Consider the following 12,861-nt stretch of genomic DNA (forward strand, 5'->3'; position numbering starts at 1 on the left):
ATGTTTTCCTCCCACCCCAAATTTTTTTCACCCACCCCGAAATCTTTCCACCACCATGAGCTTTTAGGGGCTCCGTAGACATGTCCTTTCAGCGATCGACTCGACAGAGGTAAACTTCAGCAGGCAACAGCTGCTTAACTAGACTGCTCATACGATGTCAGAATAAAAGCCTTCTCTTAAAGGAGCCTTTACAACAAGTACTTATAAAGCACATATTGACTCCTTATTCTGCATGATCATATTTTAAAGCCGTTAATCCCCATACCTACACTTAACAACTATGTACTTAACCATTAATAAACAGCAAATTAGTTTATTGAGGCAAAGGTCGTAATAATTAATAGTTAGTAGTGAGAATTGGACCCTGAACTCTAAATGTTCTAAATACATATAGGTTTGAAACTACATTAGAGGGACTAAAAGATGACAACATTTTCAGTCCTAGTATCCCTTTAAATGCACAGAACTTTAAAATAGTTTTAATTTCATTTAAGTAAGAAAAAATGACACAATCCCAGAAGTTCTCTAGACAATGTCCTTTATTTCTAATACATAAATGAACACATAAATGATACAGTCACTGCAAGACACTGAAAATCTTTTCTGTAGGTGCATGGGTCACTGGCATCAGTTTTTCTACCAGTATTCTGGATTTCTTCAGGAAACTGCATGCCTTGACTGTGGTATGTAAGGTGCAAACAACAGGTCGCTGTTAAGGCTCTTAGCTGTCTGGCTGAGTTGGTTGAGTTTGTCTATTGAAATGACAAGGTCTTGGCAATGGGTGGTACTTGGCTAGGATGAAAAGCTTCTCTGTTTTCAATAAATTCAAACGATTCAGACAGAAATGTTTGCTAGACATGCCATGAAACCTGTTTGTCAAAGGGCAGAATTAGAGATTTAATGAAGTATCATTTGCATGAGCATGATAGAGAAAGCCATTAGATTTGATATCTTTGCTTGTGATTTGATGTAAAGAGAAATTAAAAGTGGCCCTAGTACTGATCCCTGTGGAACTCCAGTTGATGTGAAGATAAAGTGGATTATTTAAATTATTATACTATGATGATAAATGAACACATGGCCCAACATATAAAAGAGCACACTCGGTTACACTTTATTTTAAGATGTCCTTGTTACAGTGCAATTATACATTATAGTATTGAGAAATATTACATGTATTTACTGTATGGTTGGTGTAAGGATGAGGGTTTGATTTAGGGTTAGCTGCATGTAATTAAGCATAATTAATTGTTATTATAATAGTAAGTACATGTAACGTGTAACAAGGACACCATAAGCACACTCTTTTAGTTTATGATCTCAAATTGAAAAAAATATGTGATTGACTAGTTCCCATTTCTAATAAAAGTCTTGTATTTAAAATATATTTATTTTAATAATTCTTAATTGTAATATGACCTTTTATAAAGTTTTTAACTGGAGGGCTATTATATTTGACCTTTTATTTTGACCTTTAATTGTTTTGTAATTATGCTTGGTCCAACAAATCCCTATATCAGCCTCGGTCTCTCCTAAAGCTCGTCTGTGTTTTGAATATTCTCCACAGGGAGGCGTCATGATGCCACAAAACAAAATGTTATTTAATAACCTATATAATGCATTGTTTGTATTAGAAATGTATGAATATTACAATTCTAAACAATGTAGCTATTTATTTTTAAGCAGCATGAAAAAGTAAAAAACAAAAATAAACAGATCCAAATCATGCTTTAAATAATTCGATCGCATTTTAACTCTACTTAGATGTGGTGACTCATTAGCTGTTGACATCAGAGCACGCTCTACTGAAACTCCACCTCACTTTCTGCTTATGGTCGTTTGGAAGTTTATGGGCTGTGCGTAAAAGTGCGACTTCACTATAAGTATGGATCCTAATTCTTCTCTGCTATGATATTTCGTTTTCTTTCAATTCAAATTTACCACAAACTGGATAATACAGTAAAAAAGTAGTTTTTTTATGGCGCTAAGCCTGAAAAACGAAAGTTCTTGCCGCGAGCAGCCCACGGTCTCTGGTAGATCTCCTACAACATCTGCGATTATGTTTTCCGCCGGCGTCCTTGGGAACGTAGTCGCCCTAATTCTCTTGGAAATACGGCGGAGGAAGCAACCCGCATCTTTGTTCCAAGTCCTAGTCACATCTTTGGTGTTCACAGATTTGCTGGGAACCTTCTCCGTCAGTCCTCTGGTTTTAACCTCGTACCTGAGGAATGAATCTTTGATTGGGATGAGTGAAAACAGATTGGTTTGCGGACACTTTGGATACGCCATGACTTTTTTCAGTATGGTCACTCTCGCCATTCTTCTCTCCATGGCAGTGGAGCGCTGGCTCTCCATCGGACATCCTTACTGTTACGAGAAGCGCATGAGTAAACGCTGTGGGTACATCTCCATCGCGCTCATATACCTGCTGTGCGCTCTTTTCAGCGTCTCACCTTTCCTCGGTTTTGGGGAGTATGTTCAGTACTGTCCCGGAACGTGGTGCTTCATTAACATGCACCCGTCTGAGAGCAAGCACAAAGTGTTTAATATCATCTACGCGTCTTGTTTGCTCACCATGATAGTGTGTACGGTTTTGTGCAACGTGTCCGTGATCTATCACCTTTCACTCATGTATGGAAGACGCAAAGTGCACCGGAGCTCTGTCCGACGGCAGCGAGGGCACAAGAGGCATCGGTCCATCGCGAAGGAGGTTGAACATCTTGTGCTGCTCGGGTGCATGACAATAGCATTCGTCATCTGCTCTCTTCCTCTTGTGGTAAGGCTTGTCAAAACCCTTTCAAACTTTACTTTACTAATTATATTTAAGTGCTCACATGAGTTGACTAGAAGTAACGTCCTGTTCCTGTATTTTCAAAGACATTACAGCGTCCATATTACAGATAGTAATGAAGTCGCTTTGGATAAAAGCGTCTGCAAAATGACTAAATGTAAATTTAGAAGTTTAAAGTTTTTAAGTTCAAGTTTATTTGTTTATGCACATGAATGGATATTAGCCTGTAAATGTGCCACAATTAGCCAAAAGGTTATTTTTCATCTATAGACCATTTTTTTAAAAGACACCCTAAAAATCAAACAAATCATACAATACAACAACAAATCTCTCTATTCGAATTCTATTCTTAAAAATGGCCCCTTTTAGACCTTTTATTTATTATACAATTAACAAAAAGCAAAAAAGGCCTCTAACACTAGCTTGCTCTATTCTTTTTCTATTCTATCTGTTTTCTTTTTATTTATTATATAATTAAAAAAAAAAAAACCTTGCTATGTGTACTGTGTCAGGCTAACTGAGACTTGTAATAGCACTTGCATACCATTGCTCTTTTGTTGATTTTGATTGCCTCCATTGACCTCATTTGTAAGTCGCTTTAAAGCGTCTGCTAAATGACTAAATGTAAATAAGTATACATGCATTGCATTAGTGTGCATTCTAATTGTTACTAGTAACATTTTACATACTACTAACTTCAAATTAGTCATTCATAATAGTAATTACTAGTCGCATCACGTTAAAAAAAATAGTAAAAAAAAATAGCCCATTGAATGGCAAATGTGACCCTGGACCACAAAACCAATCATAAGTGTCAATTTTTCAAAATTGAGATTTATACATCATCTGAAAGCTGAATAAATAAGCTTTCCATCGATGAATGGTTTGTTATGATATGACAATGTCTGGCTGAGATACAACTATTTGAAAATCTAGAGTCTCAGGGTGCAAAAAAATCTAAATATTGAGAAAATCGCCTTTAAAGTTGACCAAATGAAGTTCTTAGCAATGCATATTACTAATCACAAATGAAGTTTATATATATTTACAGTAAGAAATTTGCTAAATATCTTCATGGAATATGATCTTTACTTAATATCCTAATGATTTTTGGCATAAAAGAAAAATCAATAATTTTGAACCATACAATGTATTTTTGGCTATTGCTACAAATATATCCCAGCGACTTAAGACTGGTTTTGTGGTCCAGGGTCACAAATATGCATGTAGCAATAAAATAGCTACTTGTCACTACTGAGTTAGTGACAAGTAGCAAATTAATACGTACCTAGTAGTAGGAAATGAATAAATTCTACTAGTGAATAATTGATTACGTACTAGTTTCTATTGGAAAAGAAACTATATCTAATGAATTGAAAAAGATACTTGCAACTTTTGGATTACTTAGTATTGACTTAAAAGTAGGTAGGCCTACTAGTAATGTAAAATTGATAATAGTTTAGAGGAATCAATATTTAAATGGTTTGTTATATACAGTAGCCCTAAATGTATTTTTACACCGATGTTTTAAAATGTCATTGCATTTATAAATAAGATGCATTTATAATTAAGACAGAAATTCCAGAAAAAGTAGTTTGTAAGGTGTTCATTTATTATTCAAAGCACTATTCAAAATGTATTTCTTGCAGCTTCACAAAATGTTCACACTGTAACATAAACATTCTAATGGAGCATATTTTTATTTTATACTTTTGATTTACTGTTTATGCACAACATACAGTTCACACTGTGCTCTTGTCTCCACAGATTCAAGTGTACCTCAACACTTGTTGCATCCAAGGTTGTCACAATGATCTCATTCCCCTTCTTTTACTATCGGCCAACCCCATCATAGACCCCTGGGTCTTCATCATCCTCAGTCCCCCAGTACCTCGTCTGCTTTGGGAAAAGATGTGCAAGACAGCAAAGTTTAAACCCACGCAGGAGAAGGTCCGTAGCATACATCCAATCCTGTATCAGTCAAAGCCACCTGGAGATCCAGAAGGAGGCAGTGTGATGAAAGTCTACACAGGAATTCCTGGAACTGCTGGCTCCTGATCTCTAAAACCTCTTTTGTGGAGTGATTGCTCACTCGTATAATGAAAATAACAGACTGAAGATCGAAGTCACCGGATAACTGAACAGATGTATCTAAGACCTGAGGATGAAAAAGATGGGCGGTGTTGCACCTATAATATAATGGAGAATATAAAAGAATATAGCAAAGTAAACTTATTTATTGCCTTTATTTATGGAGAGTAAAACATTTTCGTACACTGGAAGGAAAATTAAGTTTATTTATCAGCAGGAAATCGAATGGTAAATATAAATAAACATTTACAGGCTGAAATGAAGAGCTGTATTTCCTGTTTCAACTGCATAGGGAATGAGGTTGTGTGACTTCACGCTTCATCGGTGTTGTCTTTTACGTTCTGTTGCAAATATATGCAGGAGCGAATCATGTCATAGCAAGCCAGTTCATTGTGAAAGAGCCAAACAGCTTGACTAAACTGTGAAACAGTCCCATGACTGAAGTAGTCATTTGGAGGGAAGGTGAAGCAGGCTAAACTGAGGAAAAATAAAAGTTTGTCCAAAAAAGAATTGTTTTGGTCTGTCTGTTTAACAATCTCCTGATATTACTTGATATTTACACAGTGAATGAATTGAGGTTACAAGATTTAAACATATTTTTAAATTATGTTACAGTCAGGAAATCTCAGTATTGGTAAAATCATATTTTGCATATTACACAACACAGACTTTGTTTTCGTGGTGTTGCTAGAGTTACATTTACATTTATGCATTTGGCAAATGCTTTCATTCAAAGAGGCACAACAGCAATTTGTCAAAGAGCCAACAACATTTATAATATACCTATCCCTTTAAATGCATTGTGGTGGTTGTTTCTGATTCATATTAAAGTGCAAATGTTTAAATCCATAGAAGTAATGGGCTTATTTAGTCCCACACTCCAGAACTGTTTTATGTTCCCTGAAGAAACAGTTAATAAAATACTAATTTATTTAATTAATTAAAAACACAACATTTTAATAATCTGAAGAACCTTTTCCCACAATAAAGAACTCTGAAAGATTTCATGAATGTTAAAAGTTCTTCATGGAACCATCAATGCCAACAAAGAACCTTTATTTTTAAGAGTGGATGTCTCAAGAATACTTGAATAAACATACCTGTAAAAAGCTGTGATATTTATCGGCAGGATCACTGGACATGTTCATTCTGCATCTTGAGCAACATTTTATTACACTCTTTATGATCCCTAATCTGATGATTTTACAGTTCTGACTCAGAGTCGAGTCTAGCAGACTAGAGAGAGTTCTTATAAAAGGTCATCAGACATGACTTTTCACAGTATAACTTGACAGAATGTCAGTTTAATGGCAGTGATTGATTCTTTCCATCAGTTGACTTCCTCTTGTGGTTTTGGTTTTACAGCTTCACATGCAGAACTTGGTATTCAGCTCAAGAACTATGACAGATTTTCTTTGGAAAGGGACTTTCTAGTTTATGAGAATTAATTCCATTACAGTGACAGAATCAAACTTACACATCTGAAATTTTACAGCCACTGTTATGCACTGTAGATTGAATACAGATCTGGGAAAAACAAAGCTTGCTTAAGCGGTTGTGTTGTTTCCCACAATACACATCAGCTTGCGTGTAAAACACATGTTTTTCATTGCAGGTAATTTCCTGATCTGCATCTAATCTTTTCCTTAACGGTCTACATGTTGTTTTTTGTTTCATTTTTAAGTGCACAGCAAATAGTGACTCTTAGACTAATGAAAAAGTAATGGATGTCCTGTTGTTCGCCTTTACAGGCAGATACTCTGACAGGGTCCATGTGTTTATTTAATGTGTTCCTTTAATTAGACATTTGAAGAAGGAAAGAGAGCGATCCTTATAAGGAAAGACTGCAGGGAAACATTTATCTGTCAATCCGGCCATATATTACAGTTCATTGTGTGGTCGCTGTAATGTAGCCTGCACAGGCCCAAGAGATGTTATTTCTTTGATAAAGTCAAAGTATTCCAGAAATCAGTGTTTTCTTATTTAACTTTTGCCGCAATTTGTCACAGATGGATTATGGGCACCTGATCTGAAGGGGCTATCTGTCGTGTGTATTTTCTTTTGTTGAATTAGTGCTGTAATGGCTGTATTTACCTCCTTCCCTACAGGATAAAGAACCAGCTTTGAACCTGAGATCCTTTTCAGCACTGGATCTTTTTCAAATGCCACAAAAGTTGATTTTTTTCCTGTATTTTGTGGATTATTCTCCTGCGCAAGCTAAATCTGTGTACAAATGAGTACAAATTTACCACGAGAAATTGAATGCACTAACAAACTCACCACTAAAGCACACCCCTTACCAAAAAGTAGTATACTTCAAGTTTATTTAAGTATACTTAAGTAAAATTCAAGTATATTTTTAAGTATACTTTATATAGTAATTATACATTATCATTGTACTAGTAGTATTCTTGTAAGTGTACTATTTCAATACTCCTTGGGACTAAATTGGCGCACTTTCTAGTATATAAAAGTATACTTTTACGTGTACTTTAAGTATACAGTAGTAAACTTTGAGTACACAACTAGTTTATATCAATGTTTTTAGCTTGTACTGCAACTATACTAAAAGTGAACTTATAGGTATACTGATATTTACTAATTAAATACTTGTAGTAGCATTTTTAGTACACTTTTATTGGTTTATGTCTGATGATTGTGTTAGATTACATGTGGAAGTATCTGTTGTTTAGGTTTCTTCTTCACTTGTGTATTTTTGCAAATTCTGTACAGAAGATGTGTACTAGCGCCCCCTACCGTATAATAATGAAAACACACATTATAGGAGCAAGTATAGCTCAAATATATTTAGATTTTTTTTTGTCAAGTATAGTTAAATGTCATTTTAAGTATATTTCTGCGTACATAAAGCCCATTTCTGAGAAGTACATAAAAAGTAGACTAAAATTATACTTTCCTATTTTTTTTTGTTTAAAAGAAGTATACTAATAGCACACTTGAATAAACGTATTTTTCCGTAAGGGACTAGATGTGTGCAATTATTATTATTTTTTTTAAACATGAATGGTACAATTATTCTAAAAGCCCAAATTTGTTGCTTCACCATACACCATACAGGTACTCTTATAACATGGTGAAATAATGGTGACTATTTTTATATTATTAGCAATAGTTTTTGTTTTCTTTCCTTTTTGACCTGGTCTTTCTCTCTGTGTGGCTCCAAAAGTCATTAACATCCTCCAGTGCACTGCGATCAGTGCACTCAGACAGGGCTAATGTTCTGAAGAGCATGTGCATGTGTGTGTTGACATTAACTGAGGAAATGTCACCGGTTGCACCTGGAACGCTTGGACTCACATCAACACCTTAAACTGCAAAAACAACACTGATGACAGGTTGCATAACAGCAGCTTTAATGACTATCCTGAAATGACTCAACAACAGTAGGAGTTTCTTCTTAAGAAAGATTTAATAGAAATTACTCTGTTTATTTACTGAGAAACCTCAGTACCTGTTGAAGCAGTCCTCACAATATTCTAATACACATTCTCACAGGTGTTGAGAATACTATTAAATGTGGTATGCACCCTTCGAATGAGACCTCCGGGGGACGCAGCCTTCTAAATGAGACACAGCTGTTGTTTACTCTTTGATCTGAAGGTAAACAATAACTACACGTACATATGTTGAATTATTCTCGTAGCTCCGTAAAATTACGGTTGAACCACTGTTATCACAGATTTTTAATATTGAAATATGAAATTCACCATTAAAATTAAACATTAAAATATAATTATACAGTATAAAATCAATATTTGTAATTTGAAAATTATTTCTATGATTGCCTTTTTTTCCAAGAATTATAACTGTCACACAATAATGGGTCAAAAAAAATCTTGAGACATTTGTTTGATATATTATAGTTTGAAATACAAAAAGTCTCCTTATATTTAACAATTGCTTCATAAAATAATAATAATAATAATACAACACATAAAAATACTGTTGTCCTCCTCTCCCATTATGTAGTCAATCATTTTGATGATGATTTAGCTGTCATGACAGGAGAATAAATAATCACACATCTAGCTAGAGTTTCCTCAGAGCTCACTGCTTTGATGTTCCAAGCAACCTCAGTATTACTGGATGCACATTGTGGTCATACATTTAATTTGAAACATAACTTCTTTGTTTCTTCTTTCTTTGAAACAGATGTTGTCATTTTTATGTGAAGGAGATAAATTTAGACAGATGCTTTGACCACTGAGAAATTGCATCCCTTTGTTTAGTGAAAAGTGAGAAACAAATCTCAAAAGCTTCTTTCAAAGAGGATACAAATTATGGTTTGTCATTGCTGGCTCAACACTGTAAACATGCTCCTTTACTCTCATTAAACCTAATATACGGCATCCGTGCAAAATGCTTTCCAGCAAACAGTCCAGTCTCTCATTTCAAATAGATAAACAAAACACAAGTCATTTTGCAGTTCATAAGATAAGATAACCCAAATAATAACAGAACTTTATGCATCACATGGTTCATTGGAACGGAAGTGTGAAATCTGGAATATGTCAATCGGCCAGTTTGTGCTCAGAATGCTGCCTAATGCACTTTCCTTTATGGCTTCATCAGCAAAGCCACAAACTGTGATTAACTCAGGCATTGCAGACTGTCAAAACAAAACAGAGCCATGCGTTCTTGGAGCCTTCCATCACTGGAACTGCAGGGCATTATAACATGGACAACATCACAATCGTTTTATTTAAAGCACATTTTTTTGTCTTATTGTGTGTGATTTGTTTGCCTGCTCTATTCTAAACAAAAGATTAGCCAACAATGAAAATTTGCTGTCCATTTACTGACCTTCAGGCCATCCAAGATGTAGATGCCTTTTTTTCTTCAGTAGAACCGTAAAGATTTTTATGTGAAACCATTTTCCTTGGCAGTTCATAAACTGTCCTCCTAGCCTCTCACGTTTCTTTTTCTCCCAGTCACCTTGGAGGAAGAGATGGTAAAATCGCGAGGCTGGGCGTTCAGGCTTGAGTGATTTTTCGCGCCGGCATAGCCCCACGTGTTTCACTCTGCATACAGCACTTTGATATGCCATCGCTGTTTTAATTATGAAAGCGTCAGTCTGTCCCTGCCGCGCTCACTGTCCCCCTTCTTCAATGAAGGTGGCCCCTCCCCTCATCCGCTACGAGCGGATCTGAGAGGATGCGTGCAGCACTTATGATCTGCCAATGTGTTTGCACAATGATAATAATACCCCTCTTCTAATGAGCGGTTAGATCCTTTTAGGCAGATCAAAAGAAAAGGCTGTCACTATGACAGCTTCAGACTCCTGACGCTTCTGGGCCGTACCCACGGGGGCTTAATGCTCTCGTTACAAAAGCATCGAGTCTAGCGCCCCCAAACGGCCTCTGTCACGCCTCCAAGCACCCTGTTCAGTTCTGGTTGCCGACGGTAATGAGTCAATTTCGCCAAGAGCACGCTGTCCTCCAGCCAGCGAATATCATTCCTGGGAACAGTTCTCGACTCAGCTCAAATGAGAGCTGTAGTTGCGCCAGATCATGCTCTGACCATGCGAAAAACTCACAGCCTCCTTTGAGATCGGGGCCGCTCTCCTTGCGCAGGTTTCCACCTCTAACCATGGTGATAATATCTGGACCTTACATATAGTTGAAGTCTGACGACGATGGGGCATCTATCAACGGGAGCAGGTTTGAATAGACTGGGAGCTCCTAGTCAGAACCCTGCACGGCAGCGGCACAGGGTATTTGGTCGTTATCAACTGGGTTTGAGTGGCAGCTGTTTCGGAAGACCCCTGTGCGACTGAGCAGCCCTATTTAGGGACCGCACTGCTCACCTCAATTGGGGAAGGGCCTAGAAAAGGTGGCCTAAAAATTGCCCATTCAATCACTAACCTGGATAGGTTACCGCGCCTATCGGGTTATTCCACTTCTGTGGTCGAAATAAGGAAAATAAGAAACGATACAGTATAAAACTGGCAACATGGAATGTAAGGACTCTCCTGGACCTGCATGGTACCTCTGATAGACCTCACCGGAGAACAGCCCTGATCGCTGCTGAGTTGAGCCGTTACAACATCGATATTGCGGCCCTGAGTGAGACCAGGCTTCTGGATGAAGGTTTCAATGCTCGGGTCAGACAGAACAATAGAATATGGAGTGGAGTACTAGGCAGGCATGAATGAAAATGGCATGAGACTATTGACTCTTTGCTGTGAGCATAACCTTACCATAACCAATACCATCTTCCAGCAGAAGGCAAAGTATAAGACCTTGTGGATGCTCTAAACACTGGCACATGATTGATTTTATCATTGTGCGGTGTAATGACATCAAGGATGTTCTCATCACTCGTGCCATGAGAGGTGCAGAGTGCTGGACAGACCATCGTATGATTGTGGCCAAGCTCTATATGAAAGTGTACCCTCCCCCCTTGCGGCTACAAAAGCCCAACAAAAAGAAGCTAAATTGTAACCGCTTGGGAAACACAGAAGCAAGAAATTAGTTTTGACGTCTCCTAGATGAGAAACTAAGGAAGTCGGAACCTTGTCTGAGCTCAGAAAACACCATGGAACAACAGTGGACCTATATCAGCTCTGTGCTTTACGACGCAGCAGCCCAATCCATCAGCTATAAGAGCAGGAACAACCAAGACTGGTTTGACGATATTTCAGACGCCATCCATAACTTGCTTAAGGATATGCACAAAGCACACCGAGCAACTTTAAAAAACCCTTCATCCACTAAGACCAGACAGCATTTGCAGGAAATCTGGGGGAAAATGCAAAGGGAAACACGCGCCATGTAGAATGAATGGTGGATTGAAAAGGCGCATGAAATCCAGTCTTTTTCACAATAAAAATTACATGCATAACTTTTATTATGCTATCAAAACCATCTACGGATCAACAAATCGCTGCATCACTTATCTGAAAACAGCAGATGGACTAACACTTCTGAAGGACCAAGATAGTATCCTGTTGAGGTGGACTGAACATTTTGACACCCTGCTTAATCAGGATTCTGATGTGGACCCCACCATTCTGGAAGAACTGCCTAAACTTCCTCCCATCCACAATCTCAGCCTACCACCAACCTTTCAGGAGGTTCAATCATCTATGCATTCCCTTAAGAACAACAAGTCCACTGGCACTGATAATATCCCTGCAGAGCTACTGAAGGAAGGGGGGTATATATGTACGCGCACCCTCTACCGGTACATCACCCAGGCCTGGAATGATGAGAATATCCCACAGCAATGGAGATATGCAAATATTGCTGTTATCTATAAGAACAAGGGTCAACAAGGCCATCTGCGGCAATAGTAGGAGCATATCACTCCTTTCTGTGGGTGGTAAGGTCCTGGCCAAGGTGATGCTTCAGAGACTCATTAACAACATCACTGAGTCAATGCTGCCTGAATCGCAGTGTGGATTTAGGGAGAATAGGAGCACTATCGACATGATTTTCACAACCCGGCAGCTTCAGGAAAAATGCCGGGAGCAACATCAGGACATGTTTATGGCCTTTGTCGATCTCTCTAAAGCATTTGACACTGTGCAAAGAGAGCTGTTAAGGGATGTACTCCTCAGGTTTGGCTGTCCCAATAAATTTGTTAACATCCTCCACCAGTTCCATGATGGGATGACTGCTCGGGTGTCCGAGCAAGAGTCTGAGCCCTTCCTTGTGCGCACAGGGGTGAGGCAGGGGTGTGTGCTAGCACCAGTACTCTTTAACATCTTCCTCCTATGTGTCATCAAGCTTCTCCACAACGAGATTGAAAATAGCAGTGGCATAGCAGTAGACTTCAGATTAGATGGCAACCTCTTTAATATTAGGAGGCTACAGGCAACCAAAAAACTCTGTAGAGAGCAGGTCCTGGAGCTGCAGTATGCAGATGACTGTGCTTTTGTGGCCAATACTCCAGAGGATCTTCAAACTGTTCTTGCTGTGGCGGTTAGGGCATACAGCAGGATGGGGATGACTGTC

At 38.0% G+C, this 12,861-nt stretch overlaps 1 protein-coding gene across 2 annotated transcripts; it reads left to right on the forward strand.

Annotated features, from left to right (window-relative positions):
• Positions 1 to 1,827: 1,827 nt before the first annotated feature.
• On the forward strand, positions 1,828 to 5,383 carry LOC306843644 (prostaglandin E2 receptor EP2 subtype-like). 2 transcript variants are annotated; one of them, XM_079375234.1, is made up of 3 exons: positions 1,828 to 2,776; positions 4,559 to 4,592; positions 5,183 to 5,383. In XM_079375234.1, the coding sequence occupies exons 1-3, from the start codon at positions 1,979 to 1,981 to the stop codon at positions 5,305 to 5,307; spliced, it is 957 nt and encodes a 318-aa protein (XP_079231360.1). In that variant the 5' UTR covers positions 1,828 to 1,978; the 3' UTR covers positions 5,308 to 5,383. The 2 variants fall into 2 exon arrangements, with proteins under 2 accessions (XP_079231360.1, XP_079231359.1); XM_079375233.1 differs by having other exon boundaries at positions 1,937 to 2,776; positions 4,559 to 5,377.
• Positions 5,384 to 12,861: the final 7,478 nt, after the last annotated feature.

The sequence above is a fragment of the Barbus barbus genome (genome assembly GCF_936440315.1).
Source record: "Barbus barbus genome assembly, chromosome: 24".
NCBI lineage: Eukaryota > Metazoa > Chordata > Actinopteri > Cypriniformes > Cyprinidae > Barbus > Barbus barbus.